The 22,553-nt window shown below is 48.0% G+C and overlaps 1 protein-coding gene across 5 annotated transcripts in view; it reads left to right on the top strand.

The window, feature by feature from the left end:
* LOC138472811 (mitogen-activated protein kinase 8-like) overlaps positions 1–22,553 on the top strand; it is a gene marked incomplete in the record, with an annotated part of 957,660 nt that overhangs the window by 210,817 nt on the left and 724,290 nt on the right. For all 5 annotated transcript variants that reach the window (XM_069611172.1, XM_069611169.1, XM_069611173.1 and 2 more), the window contains 1 exon segment: positions 652–829. In XM_069611172.1, coding sequence (XP_069467273.1) covers positions 708–829 — 122 coding nt within the window.

Raw genomic sequence — 22,553 nt, 5'->3', positions numbered from 1 at the left:
TTGCCACCTCCTGTTGATTGTGCATGTGTGTACTGCTATGTATTCTTATATTCATGAGCATGTGAATCCATGCCAGACCCCATGCTGGAGAAGGAACAAGTTACTTACTTGTAACTGTTGTTCTCCAGCATGGGTCTGGCATGGATTCACATGCGAACCCTCCTGCCTACCCCTCTGCGGCTCTTCACTTGGTCATACTGCCACTTTACGTGCTACCAAATTTGAGGATGGCTGCCGGAGGCGGGGTTTAGGGAGAGGGCAGTCATTGGCTGTGGGCAGTATGACCCAGAGATCAGTGATTGGTTACTACTAGGAAAGACAGATCAGAAACAAAACTGATAGTGATTTTTTTCTGTACCAAGGATTCCCAGCCTGACGACGGGGAATATTCATGAGCATGTGAATCCATGCCAGACCCATGCTGGAGAACAACAGTTACAGGTAAGTAACTTGTTCCTTGTGCTAGTTTCCTGCGATGTGCTGACCCTGCATGGCACAATCCTTTTTGTGTGCTCTGCCATTGCGCTATACATCTTGTCTCATTATGCTAGTTCTTTGCTCACTTTACCTTGGCTACCCCAATACCCTCGTCTTCTATGCCTTCAATGGGATTCAAGTATGGGGTTTCTTACATCTGCTTTCTCTCTACAGGTGCTGTCTGAGTTCTAGGTTTTGAATGAATTGGTGGTATTGACGCCCGTGTAACCATGAGCAGAGGAAAGAGGGACAGCAACTTCTGTAGTGTGGAAATAGGGGATTCCACCTTCACTGTCCTGAAACGCTATCAGAACCTAAAGCCTATTGGCTCTGGAGCACAGGGAATTGTATGGTAAGCCAAAGGGCGGGTCATTTCCTTACCTTTGTGCCAATTATGTACTGCCTCCTGTTAAATGTTTACTGATATTGTTGCTATGTAATTGTCTGTATTGCAATTATATGCGCCAAATCCGAAGTAAGTTGATTCTAAACCTGAAAAAAGTGTTGGTGGATGATGTACTTTCCTGTGGCAGAGATTGTAGTAAGCGTAATTTAAAAGGCTCTTCTGTGGGCCAAACTGTCTTCTGTTACTTTTGAACTGTTTACCATAATGAGAGAAGAGAAACAATCTGTAACCAGAAAGGCTCTATTTTTGAAAGTCCCTTCCTAGTCTGCCATTAAATCTACGTTTTGGATTGGAAAAATGTATGGCTGTGAGGAGTTTCCTTTAAATGCACTCAAACACTGTCTTGTGCTAACAATGATTACATTTCTCTAAAAAGGCCAGCAAGCAAAATGGTGTAATACAACATGCATTTGGTTCATGAATTAAGGACTACTGTTTGAATTCCCTGTTAAAGAAAATAGCTTCAACGTTATTATTGTGCTGAATCCTGACGCTATGGCTGCATTTATTTACGGCTCCACATACCTGAAAGTTTACAGGATGACTATTAGGAGTTTATTGCTGGTAGTTTAGGCGAAAAAGAATCATTTGTGGGGTCACAAGCTGATTAGGCCTGGAAGTTGGGAAAGTTTCACAAACTTTCACCGCAAGAGTGGCGTTCTCTCAATCAGTTTGGCACAGTACCTTTTATATGAAGAAACCAATGTTGCTGAAGTCGTGGTTCCTGCCAGTTCGTGCAGATCTCGCTGTTCCTGAGCCTCAGTTGTGGGGACAAGAGTGTGGACGTTGGGGGACTCCTGCACTGCACAGGATCATTGAAGAAAGCAAGCAAAATGCAGTTGCTTCAGTTCCAGTAGCTATAAATTCAAGAGCACAATCTGGTGTCCCTCTCCCTGGTTAATCCTAACCAGCCTTGAGAATGGTATCCAGGTGTCTTATGAGTTGATTGGTCCCACCAACTCAAAGGAAGAAGCCGTCCTTGAAGGAGCTTCTTCGTCGAATAGAGTTTGGCAATTCGGACCTGCAGCAGGGCTTCACCGGGCAAACCAACGGTCCAGGAGTTGCAGCAGCTGTCCTCTTCCAGCTCGTCTTTGGTTCTTTTGTTCCAGTGGTTGTCTCTGCCTTCCAGTCCACGAGACTCGCCTTTTAAACAGCTTTCTCCCTTTCATTCCAGCCTAGCTGTCACTCACCCAGCAGGGTGGCTGTCTTTGCCGGACAGTCAGCCAGCCAGCCAATCACACCAGAGTGCATTTGGGTCTCCTAGGAGACTAAGCACAGGGAGTTTCGAACACCTCCCACACTTCCTGCCCACCCCAGAAACTCAGACGCCAAGGGCGGACTTCAGTTCTGAAGGCCGCCAAAGGCACACGAACAAAGGGACCAAACCTGGTTGGGCGCGCAGAGACAAACACTAGAAGGATCTTTCCTAAAGGAAATGGCGAAAAAAGAAGACAGGGACCTGTTTAAACAAAGGGGCTTAAGGCGCCATCTTGAAAAACATGGCTCCCGTGATTTTTAGCTACCAGTGTTCGCGGTCGGGAAAAATCATGGTAGTTCTTTGTAAAACCACTGCCACCAGCCTTTTCAATAGGAAAGGGTATCATTTGACTGCTGTATGAGTGTTTAGACACAGGGATAGTATGTACCCCTCCTGCACTCCATTGTAAGATGGCGTGTGCTTGGTCTAGGAGTTTGGAAAAGACTAGTAAAGTCAATTTCACTTTACAGTCTCTGGGAAACAGTAGTTGATCCCAGAGAAGGTATTTAAACCATGGGCACTTCTAAAAGACATCCTTGTGTCACTGCACTGAGGGTGCTGTGTAACACACATGAAAAAATGATGCCTATGGAGTTATCTAAAACTCCATAATGAAAGAACACAAGTGAAAAACACACATCAAAATACATGCGTGGGGGAAAAAGGCTCACACTCTTTCCAGGCAAAAAAAAAAGTCCTCCAAATCCAGCAAAGTTGCTGGGGGTCTCTAAGGTGAAGGGAATTAGCACATTTATGAGAATTCTCCCTAACATGCGATCACTAGGGAAATTAGCTTGAGGGTTCTCCCAGTTTCCCTGACCAGGGAAAGGCAGACGCTTCCTGATCCTGACAACACCCTACCCCCAGGGTCAGGATCAGGAAGCGTCTGCCTTTCCCTGTCCACATTAGAAGGGTCCCCTGCCAGGGTCCTTGGGAGAATCACCTCTGATATCACAGTGTATTCAGGCGTCCCTACTTTAATACCTCCATCTTCTGTGCTACATTTAGTACTTTTCACAAATTGTTAGATGTGGAGGATATTGGATACAATGCCTTGGAAGAGCTAGGACAGTTCTGCGTTTTCACAAGATAATTGGAGGACTATATGCCATTGAAAAAGACAATCCACTTACTCTTCCTTTTCATGAAACTGTTCACATTTTTGATTTTACGCCAAATCCTAAGTGCATTTCAGATGGGAGATTGGCTCTGTGATTCCTGCCAGAAGGCCCCCATAGTCCTATTTGGCAAATGCACAAGGAATTTCTATGGCTTGTGACTGGAGGATGACCCTACCAGTTCAGTGTCGGGCCTTTGCATCTGAGCTCCAAGTCTGGAGTTTTGACCAAAAGGATAGCAGTCATAGCAGCCTACTATCTTCTGCAGGTATGTTTTCCAGATAAGATTTTGATGTAGGAGTGCTTTACTTTCCTTTTAGGAGTTGTAGTATTTTTCAGGTAGTAAAGTAGTTCTTGTTGAGTGGGTGTTGTTAGAGGGTAGAAATTAGGTTAATTTTAAAGGCACAGCTTTTTTGTTGAAATGATAATTGTTTGTTCCTTGTAATTACCATTGAAAATAAAATACATTTTCTGGACCCTCAACATATCAAATGACACATGAGAAGAGCTCCTCTGTATGCCTCTGCAACTAATGCCTCTGGTCTGAACACACACACCAGCACAGGTTGCAACATTGGGTGTACATCTGACATCTGTTACTACTTTTTTTTTTTTTTGGTTGGACATATTTGTCTAATTTTAGGGAGTAAAATAGACCTCTATGCACCTTTTCAGGATGGCTGGTTGCACTGTGGATATCGCAGCTATCCCTTACTGGATAGTCTCTGCTTCCACCCAAATTGCCTAGCAACCCTTGTTCCATTTTGTTGCCTTCACATCTGTTCAATTCAAGTCCCTCAGAGATTGTGGGAAATCTTCCCTTTCCCTGTGAGCCTTGTTTCCCTTAATGGTCTGCTGGACTACATTTTGGGGGATAAATTGGGTACGGGCTATTCACATATCATCTGGAATGACTGCTGTCATGCCTAATGCTCCACGATCAACACCTCAATCTCTACTGGCCAGGCGGCATCAGGCCTGGTGCCTGCCAGAGCTGCGTGCAGAGCCCCAGAGCTTGGGTCTACACCTCCTAGGGGGCCACGCTGATGTAAAAGGACTATGCCAGAAGTGACAGCAGTGTAGAGCTTCCTCCAAAAGCGGAAGTATAAGCAGTTACCATCTGCTGCAATCTACTTCTCAGTGTGCTTCTATGGTTGTTGCTGCGCTCCTTAATCCTTCTGTCCTATCTGTTCCTGCTCAACTCTGCTCCTGACCCAGGTTTGTTGTTGGACTGTTCCTTATGTGTACATTCTTTCGAATGGATTGTGTCCTCCGACGTATTCCTTATCTTTGATAGATCATCTCCCAGCTTGCTGGCCTCGGAATTTCTTTTTCAGTAGAGGGTGCTGCGCGTCGATGTCCCTCGAGCCGATGTCCCTCAACGGTCTCTGTATCGGCGCCGACGTCATCACGTGTATAAATAGACTCGGGCAGCATCCTTTGCTCAGTTACGTTTTTCCGCGCTTCGTGGGGCCTCGGAATATCGTTGCTCAGTTCTTCAGTCAAATATATAATTATTCCTCGTGAATACCGACTCGTACTTGATGGCTTCCTCACCCGAACCGACGACTCCACGGTCCAGCTTCAAAAAATGTCGAGACTGTGGAAAGAAAATGTCGTTGACGTATCCTCACAGGATTTGTTTATGGTGCCTGGGAATCGAGCACCATTGTTCGGAGTGCGCGGACTGCATGTCCATGACGGCGAAAGCCTTGAAGGAGCATAAGGGGAAGCTCGAGAGAGTTAAGGCAGTTAAAACTTCTTCAAAAGTTTCCTCGGCGGAGTCGAGACATTAGTCTCCTCGCCATCGCAAAAGACCTTCTCGTTCTAGGTCTCGAAGCAGTTCCCATCACTCTTCGAGATCTAAACATTCAAAAAAGAGACGTCGAAGATCCCCTTCCTCATCTTCCGTTTCCCCAAAAAGGGTATCCTGCCCCACAAAACATAGCTCTCAGGCTGAGTGGGAGGAATTCAGGAAAAAGATGCTAAACGTCTTCGAGAAAGCGGCCTCGACCCCCTCGAAGACTGCTGAGGGTGATACCCTGAGTGAAAGACCCGAAAAATCAAAAAGCCGCGAGTCGCAGCACCCGGCGAAAGAAGCCACTCGAGAGCGTCACGAACCCTCGAGTAAAGGCAAAGTTGCGTCTTCGACGCCGTTGTCGAAGATCCCTTCGACACACAGATCGGCGTTATCGACGACGTTATCGAAGGGTTCTTTGACGCACAGGTCAGTTAAGTCGACGCCATCTTCGACGCCGAGAAAGGATAAGCCCACGGCCACCTCACAGCCAGTGGCCATACCCAGAACCTCGAGCACGAGAATGTCGTCGACAACCTCGAGTAGAATCCCGATACTCTTGAGTTCATCGAGGCCTCTACCACCTTTCTTGACGCCTTTTTCGATGGCTTCGAAGCCTTTGATGTCCGCGTCGACGACGTTGATGTTTTCTCAGCCAATTAAGACGAATTTGGCTCCTTCTCCTCTGGAAATGGGATTTATACCATTTTCAAGGCCTGATCACTCCAGAGTCTTAGCTTCTATTTATGAAGAAGGGGAGGATTCGGATCAGGAAAGACCTTTTGAGTCCAGGGATCTGCAACTCCTGCACCAGAGGAATTTGCCTCTGAGGAAGGTAGGTTGAAAGACCTCCATGAATCCCTACAGGAAGCGAGTGGGTTGGACACTTCCCCAGAAGTGGAATTTGCCTCACCAGACCCAGGGGAACATGCTGAAACCCGTTATAGAACCTTGATAGCGAGGATAATCGAGTTTATGGGGTGGTCCACACCCTCACCTGCTTTTCAGCAAGACGACCTCACAGACATCTTGGTCAAAGGTCCACAGGAGGATCCTGTGGTGCCATTTCATGCGGCATTACAAAGGAGAATTTTGGCAAACTGGGAAACACCTGAGGTAATCCCGGCGGTTAACAAAAAATTATCAGCTAAATATAGGGTGTCTTCTGCTGACCCTAAATATTTATCCAAACACCCAACTCCGGAGAGTCTGGTTGTTCAGGCAGCTACTTCAGCAGGTAGTAAATCGGCTTACCCTACTGTTCCACAGGATAGGGATGATAAGAGATATGACTCTATGGCCATAAAAGTATTTTCCGCATGTAGCATGGCGTTGAAATCCATCAATGCTACTTGTACGCTCGCAAGGTTCAGCCACACACTTTGGGAGTGTGCTTCATCAGCTGCTGACTGCCTCCCGGAGGGAGAAGAAAGAGAAGTGTTCCTAAACAGCATCAAGGATGGTAAAGACGCTATGTGCGAATCCCTTCAAACTGGCATCGATTCTGCTGACAGCATCAGCAGGGCCATGGCAGCAAGTACAACAACCCGGAGATTTGCTTGGTTGCGAAAGTCTGGTCTTGCTCCAGATGTGCAAACCAGACTCTTGAATATGCCCTTTGACTGCTCTTCTTTGTTTGGTAAGAAGGCGGATGACAGTTTAGAAAAACTACAAACATAAAATGCACCAGCAAAATCCCTAGGAGCTGCAATCCGTCAGACACCATATCGCCCTTCAGGAACCTCTTGGAGTGGTAAGTCCTTTCGCTTCTATTCTGCATTCGGAAAGGGCAGAGGACAGCCGGTTCAAAGGGGTCAGAAGAAATTCACCCGAGGTGGATGGGGTAAAAACACAAAAGCTGCAGCAGGTGCCTCTTTACCCTCGGCATCTGCATCAGCCGCCTCCAAACCGCTCTGAGGACTCTCTTCACAAAACACCAGTAGGGGGCAGGTTAACTCAACATCTGACGGAATGGCAGGCTATTACGCCAGATGCTTGGGCATTGGAGACTGTTGCCCAAGGTTACTGCCTGCCTTTTCTACGCATCCCTCAGTCATCCACCGGGGAACAGCTCTCTGAAAGTTCCAGATCCGCTCCTCTTGCAGGAAATTGTAGACCTGTTAGAGAAAGGTGCCATAGAACCGGTACCTGTAGTGGAGAGGAACAAGGGCTGGTACTCGCCCCCCACCCCCCCTACTTTTCATACCGAAGAAAGACTGAGGACTGAGACCTATCTTGGACTTACGAGAATTGAACAAGTTCCTCAGGAAGGACAAGTTCAAGATGGTAACTCTCTCTCAGATCCTTCAGGCACTCCAGCTGCAGGACTGGCTGGTATCTCTGGATCCTCCAGGATGCTTATTTCCATCTGCCAATCCATCTCAAACACAGGAAATACCTGAGGTTCGCAATTGGCGGCTCTCATTATCAATTTCGAGTTCTGCCATTTGGGCTGACCTCCGCCCCGAGGGTCTTCACCAAGCTAATGTCGGTAGTGGCTGCAAGTCTAAGGAGGGAAGGGATCCACGTCTACCCCTAGCTGGACGAATGGCTGAGCAGAGCTGTGTCTTCGGAACAAGCTCAGATCCAGCTAGATTATGTCTGCCACTTCCTTCACAAACTGGGCTTCTCCCTCAATTTAAAGAAGTCACAGATGATACCATCACAGAGACTCCAGTTCATCAGAGCGGTCTTGGACACTTCCCTGGGAAAAGCCTTGCCACCAGAGGTGAGGGCTCAAGATATTCTGCAGATGGTCACCAAGTTTCAAAATGCCCAACGTCTCCGAGCCTTCTACTTTTTGAGGTTGCTAAGCCTCATGGCATCCTGCATCTTCCTTGCGCCAGAGGCTCGCTTGAGAATGAGATCTCTTCAGTGGGCACTGAGAACTCAGTGGTCGCAATTCCCAAGGAGAATGACAGACCTCCTTCAGATTCCGGACAAGGTGGCTCGAGACCTTCAGTGGTGGGCCTGCCAGAAAAACATCTTGAAGGGGGAACTGTTTTGGCAACCATGGCCGGAGATAACAGTAGTCACCGACGCCTCACTTATGGGGTGGGGAACCCATACCAGCATCTCCATCGGAGTCCAAACTACATATCAACCTTTTGAAGGTGAGGGCAATCAGACTAGCGCTGAAGGCATTCCTGCCATCTGTACGGAGAAAGAATGTCCTGATAATGGCGGAGAACTCAGTGGCCATGTACTATGTTAACAAGATAGAGGGTGTAGGATCACTACCACTGTGCAGAGGGGCAATGCATCTCTGGTTCTGGGTGATACAAGAAAGAATCTCTCTATCAGCAGTTCACCTAGCCGGAGAGCATAACACGGCGGCAGAGCAGTCTCCCACAAATGGGGAACTAGCTCAAAGGCCTTCAAGAGACCTTCACCCTTTGGGGAACCCCTCAAGTGGATCTGTTCGCGACTAGTGCCAACAGGAAGTGCAAACTGTACTACTCAAGGGAATTTCCTCCAAGAGGCGCTCTAGGGGACACGTTCATAGAGGATTGGGAGATTCCACTCCTGTATACGCTTCCTCCAGTCCCCGTCATTCTTCACGTGATCAGGAGGTTTAGAAAGTTTGGGAAACTCATTATCCTAATTGCCCCGGATTAGGCCAGGAGGACGGGTTTCCCGGACCTTCTGGACATGTCCATCTGCCCTCCAATACATCTTCCACAAATAGAGTATCTTCTCTCGCAAGAGGAAGGTCGGGTTCTCCATCCGGAGGTCAAGATACCCGCCTTCACGCATAGTTTCTGAAAAGCTGAAAAACAAGGATTGGGACCTCCCGGATGACATATTGGAGATTTTGCTTTCAGCCAGAAGGCCAGCAATAAAATCTTCATACCATTACCACTGGAACAAGTTCAGCAACTGGTACAGAGATAAGCATGTGGATCCCTTTCTAAGTAAAACACATATGGTGCTTTTCTTTTTGTTACATTTGGCAAATCTGGGGCTCCAGATTGGTACAATTAAGGGTTACCTAGCGGCGCTTTCCATTTTCAAGCGCTCTTCAGGGGAGGATTCATATTTTAAGATCCCTCTGATTGTTCAATTCTTGAAAGGCCTTACTATTGTTTATCCACCAATCCCATTCGATATCCCTGTATGCGACCTCAATCTAAGTTTTTAACATGCATTCTTTTTGTGCCTTTACACTCGTGCCCTTTAAGGCTCTTGACATTAAAAACGGTTTTGCTTATTGCAATAACGTCAGCCTGCTGAGTAAGGCAGTTGCAGGCCCTTTACTGCAAACCTCCACATACAGTATTCCATAAAGGTAAAGCTCTCAAGGTAAAGCCTTCTTTTTTACCGAAGGTAGTCTCTGACATCCACTTGTCACAAAAATGACCTTAGCAACTTTCTATCCACCTTCTCATCCAGGAAAGGAGGAAGAGAGGTTTCATAGACTACACCCAAAAAGGGATCTCAGTTTTCATATATCCAGAATGGCTAAATTTTGCATTTGCCCAATTATTCATTGGCTATGCTGGTCCCAAATTGGGTCTTACGGTTCCTAAACCAACCATATCTAGATGGATCATCCTGGTTATTGGTGAATGCTACAGGTTAGCGGGTAAGGACCTGCCGGAAGGCCTAAGGGCACATTCCAGAAGGGGCATGGCAACCTCTGCTGCTCGTCAGAGGTGTCCCACTCAATGATATTTGTTCAGCGGCCACTTGGTCGTCTATCCATACCTACTTAAGACGTTACTGCCTGGTTTCATCTTCCAGTCAATGAGGAAATTTTGCAAAAGCGATCTTCCATTCAGTCCATAATTAGATCTAAATTTAATTGGCACGCCCACCTCCAAATTATTACTGCTTTGGGAGTATCATAAGATGAGGAATACTTGGTAGGACACAATCCATTCGAAGAACAAGTTACTTACCCCTGGTAACATTCTTTCGATTGGATGTTCCTCCCACGTATTCCTCATCGCCCTTCCCATCCTACCCCGCTGTACACTTTGTGTGCCTACGGTCTAGGGTACGCCTGGTAGTTCCTCTTCAGGAGGGGGAAAAACAGAACTGAAGCCAACGGGCGCTGCGTGCGCTACTTATACTGTTGATGGCCTTGACCGTCGAACGGAGGCCCTGGCGGGACATCGACTTGACGACACTGCACACAGTGCCCTCTGTTGGAATATTTTTCCAAAGCAGCTGAAGGTGGAGAGATAATCATAAGATGAGGACTACGTGGGAGGAACATCCAATTGAAGGAAAGCTACCAGGGTTAAGTAACTTGTTCTTTCAGAGTTTGCAGACTCCAAACGTCACATTAATTCCTCAGGGAGAAAGATGCCCGAGAGTGCGAGGTGTGATGAACCAGGTGCTGCACGATTAAGTGCCAGCCACTGATGCCGTGAAACCATGTGCTTAGAATGGAAGAAAACAAAGATGTTCCTGCATGACGCCTTTAAAGCCTCATCAGCCCTTATTAGGGAAGAGGAGGAGCAGTGCTTCACTGACAAACACCAAGACTTTTCTAGTAATAGATTAATAAGTGAAATTCAGGATCTCCCTATGACTTACCATTTGACAGAGAGAATACAAACTCGTAAGAATGGCTAGCCATTGTAGAGGAAAAGTTGGGGATTAGCCTCAGTGTATTCTGTAAAAGATGTGCCGACTCATTGAGAACTCTGCCAACCTTGCTACCTGGAAGGTTGAAGTTACAATGTTGGATCAGGGCTGGAAAATACGTGCAGAGAATCTTGGAGGACTGCAATCTCTTGCACGAGAAAGTCCTTCAAGGTGATTTGAAAACTGCCTCTCATGACCTTGGGTGAATTCTGAAGACGAGCTTTCCACCTGCTTCCCGTATGGCGATGAAGTAAAGGTCCCGAGTCAGTGGCAGATCATTCCAAGATTGGTTGCTTGAAGAGGTCTCTGATTAGGCGGGGCATTAATATCTATTCAACCAGGGCAAAGGAGGACCAGGACCCCAGGACTGGAAGGTGATCGAGGCATCCCAACTAACGTGCAGTGTGCTCTGCTTCTTGGGAGTCTTCTCTGCGACGGATGTGACGGATAGTTCTATTACTGGCAAAACGACCGAAAAAATCCCAGGCTGCGAGCGTTGATCTTCTGTGGGTTTTCTGCGGATTGGGCTCACTGTGTGATGTAGGCAAGTGGTGGAACGTCCATACTCCCAGTTTGACATCTTTTGGGGGGTTGGGTAACCCAGGCGAAGGCCTCTCTTCTCGTAGTGGGAGTTACCATCGAGTCCATCCAATTACTCGATGGGGAGTCGGACTATAGCAGCCCTGTTAGCCCATCGGGCAGTCCTCTGAGGATTAATTTCCTTTCTCCTGTTTTTTGATGAACTATTTTAGGTTGTTTGCTTATCATTTTATCATGAACTACTTTTGTGGACAATTGTTTTAGAAGGTTTTGATATGGATTCTTCTTGGTTTTTATTGGATTCTATACATTTCTTACGAAAGCACCCAGAGATTATTTATTTAATCCACCTCATCTCATACTTTCGTCACTATATTTTTGATTCTCCGGACTATAAGCAGCCCCCAAAAGATTTGAGGCGTCTATTGGAGTGCGTGGTACAGAGTACGTGACGCGTTGGCAATGGTGAAACGTAAAGCCACTTCCAGCCACATGGCTACTCATCCTACAAAACATAGGAAAACCAAAGAAAAGGATAAATATCAACCTTTGGAGAATACAGCTATGGTGGGGGAAGGAGCTCCTGTTGAGAATAAGACCCCCAGGGAGGGAGGGGGGACTTTGGATTCCTACAAAAAAATGGCAGGGCACTTGAACGAGCAGAATAGGGCTGCTGAATTGGCCATTACTACATCCGCGAGGAATGTTACCCTGCTCAAGTTTCCCCCCTGGGGTTAGCCAGTTTAGGTATCCTGGTAATAAAGGCCTGAGCGTAGTTCGGGAGTCCTGTCCAGCTATGAGTGCTGCCCCGGCCCCAGTTCCGATCCCCTCTGGTGCAGACCACACCACCCCTGCATGTTCTGATAGACTGCCGTGGCACCCCATGTGTGCCCTGTAATTTATCCCACTCTCCCTAATGGTCCTCATAATCTGTCTGAAGGTATTGGGTTAGAGGTATTAAACAAGGCACTATTGTTACCTATAATGAATTGTATTATACATTTTAAATCTGGTATTATGAACACATTGCTGATTTTGGACGACTTGGTAATATCACTTAGGAATTATGTTATGTCACGAAGTGCCCGTAATAGTCAGTGTTCTAATTGCACCTTAACTGGGAAGTTGGCTGGCCTAGAAACCATAAGAACAAAAAATGGGCATACTGTCGACCCGGCCGAGGGTGGTGGGCAGGGTATGGGTACTGCCAAAATGTAGGATTGTGCTGTCTAAGCGGTTGTGCATGTTCCCTCCGACCCACATCCCTGTCAATGTTTGCCCTCCTTGCTGTCAGTCTCCCTAATTATTATCTCGGGGGCTGAGATTGAAGGGGACATCCCTAGAGGTGCAGAAGCTGTTAGAGGGGGGAGTGGGGGTGGCTGCGGGTGTGAGACAAGGCAGGTGTGAATCGGTACCACCTCCAGCTACCCATGGAGGCTTTACCCCTGACTGGAGTGATTATGAATGTGCCCACATTGAATGTGGAATGTAGCGAGGATTGCTGTGTTTTGATTAATAAATCATCCCAGTGTGTCAACTTGAATATTCACGGCAGCTCTATTAATCCACACCTATTTAATGACGCCTGCTGTCTGGTATAGGCCCATTCCAAACCGCTGGGATGGTGCGTGGCATTGCTCCGGAGTCGGACTACTGGTATAATCCCAGAGGTCAAGCATGTGTCATTACTGTCGTGGAATGTGGCTGGAGATAAAACAAGGTTGTCCTGTGCGGAGACGCAGTCCATACTTAGTGAGATGGATGTTGTCCTGTTACAGGAGACCTGGTCACAGGATGAAATTCATGTGGATGGGTTTGTTTCATATCTGGAGTAGGCTGAGAGTAACAAGCGGTGGCGTAACTCCAGTGGTTTGTGTGTAGTGGCCAAATCGCTTTGGGAGAGTGAGCATGTGGTTTTGAAGAACCCGGTCCCTTTCATACTCTTCGTTAAGATCCAGAGACCAGGCATGGCTGACCTATTAGTTGCCAACTTTTATAATAGTTCTCAGAAACAGTATGGCAATAACTGTCTGGGAGTTCTTGGCCTAGCTTTGGAGGAGATGATCCCCCGGTTATCTGCAGAAAATATGTGCTTGCTGCTGAGGAGGGATTTTAATGCGAAGTTGCTGGAGGAGCCTGCTGATTTGTTATACGACGACAAAGATGTCATGGCGGGGATACCCTCACCCATCATGATGGATCACAGACTCTGTGGGGAGGGGCAGCGCATGTGGCAGGATTGTGCATAGTAAATGACTTTCTAATGGATTGTGTCCTCCAACTTATTCCACATCTTTGACATGTGATGTCCACAGCTGTGCACTTGGGAAACTTTTTCGGCAGAGGGCGTCCAGCGTGTCTGATGTTGGGTCAATGTCCCTCGAAGGCCTCCGTCGAGGGCGACGTTACCGGATGTTATAAATAGGACACACGGCGCCGATAGCCTGTTACGTTTTTTCCGCAAACGTGTTTGCTTTGAGAACTTGGCGCGCCTTGTGTTTCATCGTAGTGAAGTCTTCTTCTTCGACCCCTCCTACTATGCAGTCTGGCTTCAATACTTGTCGGGACTGCACGTCTAAAATGTCGATCACCAACCCGCATCGCATTGGTTTGTGGTGTTTGGGCGACACTCACGACACTGACTGTTCGAAATGCCTGTTGCTGACTGCCAAGACCTTCCGGGAGCGTAAGGGGAAGCATCAGGTGGGTAGGGGTTCTAAACCCAGTAAGTCTCGAATCTAAATCGTCCAAGGGGGTTTCCACTGACGACTCGAGAGGTGATTCTCTGCGTCGGTAGGAGGCCTGGGGATCTCGGTCCCAGAGTGGTTCCTGCCATTCTTCTTCCTCGTCCCGGCATTCTAGGAAGCGCCGTCACCGGTCGCCTTCCCCGTCCTCGGATGGTGCTGCGAGGAAAGTGGCATGCCCGACGTAGTCCTCGACTCCGAAGGAATGGGCTGCCTTTAAGGAGCAGATGTTGGCGATTTTCCAATCGAAGGGCACGGTTCCGGTCGTGCCTTCTGATGAACTGGCAAGGAACGGTCTCATAATGTGGCTCGCACGCCTTCGGGCTCGGGTCCTCGACGTGACTCGCATTGGGAACCTTCAAGGTCCCTTTGGGACAAGGCTCAGGATAGTCGCAAGAGACGTGCTTCCAGGTCTCGGTCCTCATCCTCAGTGAGGCCGCAGAAACCTACTAAGGGTTTGAAGCCTGCATTGACTGTCGGATTCAGATACCGAGGCTTTGCCTTCTTGTCAGCACCATTGTCGACGCCGAAGAAGTCGATGCTCTCGACGTCTGAGCCTTCGGCGCCCTCGACGCCTTCACAGATTTTTGCCTGAAATTTACTGTGGAGTTCCCTGATACGGTGGATCCTCCAAGGAATGCTACTGCTAAGTCTGTGAGGCCAGTGGTGGATTTCAGACCCTCGTCTGTCCCGAGGCAGGGTTTTTAACTCCCTCTCGACAACATATATGAGGAGGAGGAAAGGTCTGACTTTGAGGACCCTGTTGAGCCTGAGGTGGCTCCTGTCTTTTCTGGAGACAGTCAATTGGAGGAGTTGAGGCAAACCCTTCATGATGCCAGTGGTCCGGACACTTTTCCGGAAGTGGAATTTGGCAGGCCTGAGCCTGGGGCACATGCTGAGTCATCTTACAGGAGGCTCATGGCTAGGGTCACAGAGTATCTGGGCTGGTCCAGTCCTCCTGAAGATCTTGTACAAGATGATCTAATGGACATTTTAGATCAAGGTCTGTCCTCTGACCCAGTGTTACCTTTGCATCTCACTTTACAGAAAAGGGTGGCGGCTGCTTGGCAGTCATCGGAATCTCTTCCGGCTGTTAACAAGTCGTTGACAAAGAAGTATCGCCCTTCCGTTAGCGACCCCAGCTACTTATCCACTCACCCACAAAGCAAGCAGCGTACCCTACTATCCCTTCTGATAGGGACGACAAACGCATCAACGTTTGGGCTTGTAAGGTATTTTCTGCGGGGAACATGGCATTGAAATCGGTAGCTAAGCATAATCCCGAGGGGGAAGAAAGGGATGGGTTCCTTGCTCTCGAGCAAGATGGCAAGGATGCCATGTGTGAATCCCTTCAGTCGGGTTTGGACACGGCCAACCGTGTGAGCCGGTCCATGGCTGCGAGCACCGTTGTACGCAGATTTGCGTGGTTGCGGAAGTCGGGTTTTGCCCCTGATGTACAAGCCCGTCTTTTGAACATGCCCTTTGATGGTGCGCATTTGTTTGGCAGCAAGGCTGACGAGAGCCTTGAGAGGTTGCAGACCTCAAAAGCTGCGGCAAAATCTTTAAGCGCAGCTGTGCCTCAATGTCCGCCTTGTGGACAGCAGTGGAGGGGAGGTTCCTTTAGTTATTACTCCTCGTTTGGTAGAACAAGAGAGGCCGCCAGTCAAAGGTGTCAACGTAAAAGTACCCGTGGTGGTCGGGGAAATGGAGGTGCCATAGCCGCTCAGGCAGCTGCGTCTTTGCTTCGGGCGCTGCAGCAGCCGCTCCAAAACAGTCATGAGGCCATGTCCCATGGTTCGCCGGTTGGGGGCAGATTGTCTCAGCATCTCGAAGAGTGGCAAGCCGTTACTTCGGATGTGTGGGTTCTAGAGGCTATCGCCCATGGCTACTGTCTTCCCTTCTTAAAGCTGCCTCACGACAATCCACCGGGGAATCTCTTTGAAGCTTATGGATCCGCTCATTGTGCAGGATATCTTGACCCTGCTAGAGAAAGGCGCTATAGAACTGGTGCCTGTAGCGGAGAGGAACAAGGGATGGTATTCCCCTTATTTGATTCCGAAGAAAGACCGGGGATTGAGACCCATCCTGGACTTGCGTTGGTTGAACAAACTTCTCAGGAAGGACAAGTTCTAGATTGTCACTCTTTCTCAAGTCCTCCAGGCCCTTCAACTTCAGGATTGGTTGGTGTCTCTGGACCTACAGGATGCTTACTTTCATGTGCCGATCCATTCCAAGCACAGAGTACCTGAGGTTTGCGGCTGGCAACTCTAACTTTCAGTTTCGGGTCCTGCCCTTGAGATTGACCTCCGCCCTAAGGTCTTCACCAAGCTAATGGTGGTGGTGGCAGTGTATCTCAGGCAGGGGGGATTCATGTCTACCCCACCAGAAGGACTGGCCGATTCGTGCTCGTTCATGAGCAAGCATTGGATCACCTCGGTCTCACCTGCAGTGCCCTCCACAGGCTAGGCTTCTCCCTCAATTTCAAGAAGTCGCATCCAAAACTTTCTCAACAGCTCCAGTACATCGGGGCTGTGTTGGACACGTCCTTGGGGGAAGTGCTCGCCTCCCAAGGTGAGGGCTCATCACATTGTGCGGATGGTGGTCAAGTTTCAACATGCCCCGAGTCTCCCGGCTTTCAAATTCTTTAGGTTGCTCGGCCTCCTGGCATCCAGCATTTTTCTGGTGCCAGAGGCCGGGCTGAGGATGAGATCCCTGCAATGGGTCCTCAAGATGCAGTGGTCGCAGTTCTCAGGCAAGATGTCAGATCCTGTTCAGATTCCAATCTCGGTCTCCCAGGTTCTTCTGTGGTGGGCCAACGAAGGGAGCCATTTCGGCAACCATGGCTGGAGGTGACTGTAATGACGGATGCTTGGGACGCTCATGCCAACGACTTGACCGCCAGCGGTTGTTTGTCTCCGTCGGAGTCCAAACTCCACATCAATCTGTTAGAGGTGAGGGCCATCAGGCTGGCCCTGAAGGTTTTTCTGCCGTCTATACGGGGAAGAGTGTCCTGATCATGACGGACAACACAATGGCCATGCATTACCTTAACAGAAAAGGAGGGGGTAGGGGTTACTCCCGTTGTGCAGAGAGGCAATGCAGCTCTTGGTCTGGGCCATCCAGCAGGGAATTTCACTCTCGGCAGTTCATCTGGCCGGAGACGAAAATGTGGCGGCAGCAGACTCTCTGAGCGGGCAGAGCACGATCTCTCACGAGTGGGAGTTGGCTCAGGAAGTCCTTCTGGAGATCTTTGCCCTTTGGGGAACCCCACAAGTGGATCTCTTTGCCACCAGTGCCAACCGGAAGTGCGAGCGATTCTGCTCAAGGGAATTTCCTCAGAGAGGAGCCTTAGGGGACGCATTCATAGTGGATTGGTCATTCCCACTTCTGTACGCATTTCCTCCAGTCCCCATCATACCTCAAGTGTTACGGAGGTTACAGAGTTTCGGTTCCCACATGATCCTCATTGCTCTGGATTGGGCCAGGAGAGTGTGGTACCCTGACCTTCTAGAGATGTCCATCTGCCCTCCACGCCATCTTCCCTTGCGAGAGGGAGGGGGGGGGGTCAGGTTCTCCATCCAGAGGTCAGAACTTCACGCTTGGTATCTGAAAGGTTGAGATATAAGGATTGGGACCTCCCGGATGATGTGATGGAGGTGTTGCTTTCCGCCAGGAGGCCAGCAACAAAGTCCCTGTACCGTTGCCTTAAGTTTTGCGACTGGTGCAGAGGACAAAATGTTGATCCTTTTCAGTGTTCGATTCCTATGGTTTTGTCATTCTTTCTTTGGCCCACAGGGGCCTTCAAGTAGGTACCATTTAAAGGTTACCTGGCGGTGCTGTCTATCTTTAAGCGCTCGTCTGAAGAATGCTCTTACTTTAAGATTCCTTTGATTTCTCAATTTCTTAGAGGACTGACTAATGTGTTCCCGCCATCTCCTTTCCGGGTGCTGGTTTGGGATCTAAATTTGGTTTTGAAATTTCTCATGGGTGATCCATTTGAACCTTTACACTCTTGTCCCTTGAGATTATTGTCCTTCAAGACAGTGTTCTTGGTTGTGGTTACTTGACTGAATTGCAAGCGCTTTCCTCTAAGCCGCCCTCTACTGTGTTCCACAAGGACAGGGTTATACTAGGGTTACGTCCTTTCTTTCTAAGGTAGTATCTGAATTTCATTTGAGCCAAAAAGTGGTTCTTCCTTCTTTCTATCCTCTTCCTCATCCTGGTAAGGAAGAGGAGCGACTCCATAGGTTGGATCCTAGGACAACTCTGAGCTTTTATATTTCTAGGATGTCCAGGGTCAGAGTGGACGATCAACTCTGGGGGACATGCTGGACACCGATTGGGCCAGGCTGTTACCAAACAGACCCTGTCCAGGTGGATTATCCTCACTATTACCGAATGTTACCGATTGGCGGGTAAGGACCCTCCTCAAGGGTTGTGAGCTCATTCCATTAGGGGCGTGCCGAGTTCCTATTAGGAATATTTGTGATGCAGCCACATGGGCTTCTATCCACACCTTTGTTAAACATTACTCCCTGGATACGATCCATGGTCAGGATATGGCCTTTGGTAAGGTGGTTCTTTATTCTGCCGTCTCATACTCTAAATTCTTTTCCCTCCATTTTCTGGTACTGCTTTGGGAGTATGTCAAAGATGTGGAATACGTTGGAGGACACAATCCATTCGAAGAACAAGTTACTTACCAACTGGTAACGTTCTTTCGACTGGATGTTCCTCCAACGTATGCCACATCGCCCTCCCAGCCTGTCCCTCGGGAGAATTTCCTATGCTATTGCAGCTTGCAATTCCGCAAGTCCAGCAGGCATTGGATTGGTGCCACACGTTCTGGGGGAAAAAACATAAACTGAGGCAACGGGCGCCGTGCGTCCTATTTATAACATCCGGTGACGTCACCCTCGACGGAGGCCTTTGAGGGACATCGACCCGACGTCATCGACGCAGGACGCCCTCTGCCGAAAAAGTTTCTGAAGTGCACAGCTGTGGACATTACATGTCAAATATGTGGAATACGTTGGAGGAACATCCAGTCAAAAGAACATTATCACTTGGTAAGTAACTTGTCGAATTCAGTGACGACATCTCAGGTTGGGTAACTCATCAATGGGAAGCTCCACATTTGACTATTTCTGTGTCCCTGTCAAGTTTTGGAATCAACTAGTGGGGTCTGGTGTGGTTGACAACATCTGTAATGACCACTTTCCCATTAAGCTTGACATCCGATTGGCACCTAGAGTTGCTTCGTCTACCCCAGTGTACCCCCTGGTGGTGTCCGTATATGCCTCCGGACGAAGACTCAAATGGAAACAAAATATGCAAGAGGATCTATTGAAAAGGGTAATTCAGTCCAGCCCACAGGAACTGGGGAAGCTGCTGTCGGGGACTCTGGACCATGCAAACATCTCAGTAGAGTTTGTTTCATTATTGTCCAAGTTTTCCTCTGTGTTCTCCAGTGCTACGGGTAAACGCACTGGCTCGGCGAGGGTGGGCTGGTTTTACTCAGAGTGCTACGTCAAACCTTCTTTCCATTTTGAACTGCCCAGGGGTCTCAAAAGATGCCATTATTAGTGCCAGGTCCCCCTATAGGAGGGTTCTGGCTACTAGGAAAAGGACCATTGGAGGCAGAAGCATGGAATGCCTGGATCGGTGCTTCCAGGGACAATGATACCAAGCTCTTCTGGGAGTTTGCACATTGTGGTCGCCTATATAAATACAATCTAGATATCCCGGTCAGTAATGTGCCTGACGAGGCTTGGCTGGAGCATTTCTCCTCCTTATATAGTGCCTGTCGTGGGGTGAGTAGTGAAAGCACTGTGGGCCTGACACTGTGGGTATTTTGTATTTCTTTGTTTATAGTCAGGGAGCCAAGCTATTGGTGGCAACAAGACTAGTATTGTTTTTTCGGTGGATGAGATTAAGTTAGCCATAGGTTTCCAACGCTATAATCGAGCTCTGTTTTTGGCTCAGGGCGTCAATGCTACATGTGCAGGCGGTTAATACCTCCCTCATGGTCTAGCGCAATCGTTCAACTGATTTACAAAAAGGGACCCAGGGCATCTCCCACCTTATACCGAACTATATTGCTTTTAAACTCTCTTTTCCTGGGTCGCGCCATTTGTGTCACGTGGGGTTCTCTCTCGGGTCCAACTTGGCTTAAGGCCAGGGTTGGGCATGGCAGAGGAGGTACTCGATCTCTATTTGGTAACCACACACTCACTTTATGTAACGGAGGAGCCTATTTACTTGGCATTTATGGACCCGAGCATGGCTTCTGACATGGTGAGTCGTGCCAAGTTGTAGGATGTGCTCAGGTCCCTGAACTGCCCCTCGGCTTTGGTAAGTCTTTTGGCTAGACTGCATGAATCCACGCAGGCGAGCATAAGGATTGGCGCCAATGGACATTGTAAAGGTTTTTTGCAGTTCAATTGGGTGTGTGCCAGGGCTGTGTCCTGACGCCTCTCCTTTTCTGCCTGCATATTATTGGCCTTTACAAACATCTTCTAAACTCCTCTCCTGATGTACCCAGGATAGGTGGTTGGTCTCTCCCGGTTCTTGTATTCGCAGATGATTTTGTCTTGATGGAATGTACCCAGAGAGCTCTGCAGTCCTTTATCTCGGACTGTGCCGTCTTTATGGATGGGTTAGACCTAGTGGTGAAAGCAACAAAGTCGGCTGTAATGGTCTGTTGGAAGGTAAGGCGCGTGGTTAAATTCAGGGCCATGCACGTAAGAACAGTGGGATGCAGAAGGGTTGATCATTTAGACTACCCTAGTGGTCAGATTTCCTGCTAGCTTTTGTGCCACTGCCCATATATCAAAACAGGCTGGGCAGTTTAAGCAGGCTCTGGGTGGAGTTACTAGGGCAATGACCAGACTAATTGATTTATTTCTCAAACTGTATAAAGGCAAGACGGCTTCGGTGGCTAGATTTGGTATGGAGCTATGGGACTATGCGGATGTTGACGCTGTCCAAATAGTGGAGAACAGTTTTTTTCTTTTTAAAGAAACTACTGGGCCTACCATAGTCGGCGCCAAATTTCTGAGTATACTTGGAATTGGATTGTAGGCCAATCAGGGATGTTGTTTTCTTGAAGCCTGTCCTGCACTGGCTTAGGCTTTGGGCCAACGATAAAGCTACGCTCACTCATGAAATGATCACCTCTATGATTGCCAAAGATCCTTGTGGTAAAATCCCATGGCTGTGCCAAGTTAAGAAGCAACTGAGGGCAATCCAATACTACAACATCTGCCACGCAGTGTGCTTTCCAGAGGTAAGATAAAACTGTGGTCCGGCCGTTTCGACAAGCTTGTTAGCTCTAACAGAGAAAGTGGCGAGCTGCTGAAACCTAAGAACAGAGGGTTAATGATCATCATGTCCCCGGGTGTGCAGAAATATTTGCTGTGGGCAGAATTCCCTACAGACCGTGTACTCATAACTAGGACACAGTTTAACAGTGTCCCACTAAGGGCTGTGGTGGTGGTGGCTTGGTCTGGGGGGGATGCCAATCGTTCCTGCCCTCGGTGTGATATGCCACATGAGGACCTTGCACACGTGGTATTTCTTTGCCCTGCTACAGTGAGAGGCTCTGTCCTATGGCCCTTACTGCTGGAAATGGGATTTGTGCAATATCAGCCTGCTTTAATATATTTCCTGTGGGCGGGCTCCCCTCGTGTGGGCTGGTTCCTGCTTACATACTTTAAAACTGCACTTTACCTGAGGAAATGTATGCTAAGAAGTATGACATGATAACCAAATCTGTATGTTTATCCATGTGCTATGCTGTGAGTTGTCTGCATCAGTTTTTATGGAAATGGTCCTTTATGTAACTTATTTGTATTGTATTCTGTATCTTGTATTGTTTTTATGGAATGTAATTTGCATTTCCGAAATGAACATACTGATGAGATACACTTTTTGGAACCATGGTTTCATAGACAATGGATGGACTCTCAAGCAAAGGTTTATGTACTCGTGTTGGCCAATCCGTAAGAGACTTACTTTATAGATTATGTCCACCTGGAGGCTAAGAATTGGTGATGACTTTGTTCACTTTGTTGGCTATTGTTTTCTAGAATAGGGTGTTTTAGGGAGGAGATGAGGATTTGCAAGAGTAAGGTTTTTAAATGTATCATTTAAAGTGACACTTGTAAGAAATTCCACTTTGTGTTGTCCCTTCACATTTATATGTAGAATTACCTTTGTTTATTTTGAGTCTTTATCTTAATACATGTAGGAGCTTGGCAAATGATTGCCTTTAAAAATCTGGTAACTGAGCAAAAGTGTCAAACCATACCCAACGCACCTATCTTTGCTTGCCCTTTCACACCTTTCACTGTGAGAATTCATTGAGGGACTGAGCTTGCAGATCATGGCTATCCTTTAGGCTGGTGGGTGTAGAGACGGTCCTCCAGAAGCACAGTACATACCCGGCAACCCTTCAATGGCTCACACACATGCTAATTTCAAATAGTACCAGAGTTTCTCCTCAGGCCACCTATGCTATGGTAAGGAGATGGAGGGAATCAATGGCACTGCCACATCACGGTTATGTAACTCAGTATCTGGTACCCCAAAGAACTCTAATTTCCTACTTTTGGAA

This window comes from Ambystoma mexicanum, chromosome 8, assembly GCF_040938575.1.
Source record: "Ambystoma mexicanum isolate Mex_15411 chromosome 8, UKY_AmexF1_1, whole genome shotgun sequence".
NCBI lineage: Eukaryota > Metazoa > Chordata > Amphibia > Caudata > Ambystomatidae > Ambystoma > Ambystoma mexicanum.
The sequence above is the reverse complement of the archived record's forward strand: the minus strand, read 5'-3'. Positions and strand labels throughout refer to the sequence as shown.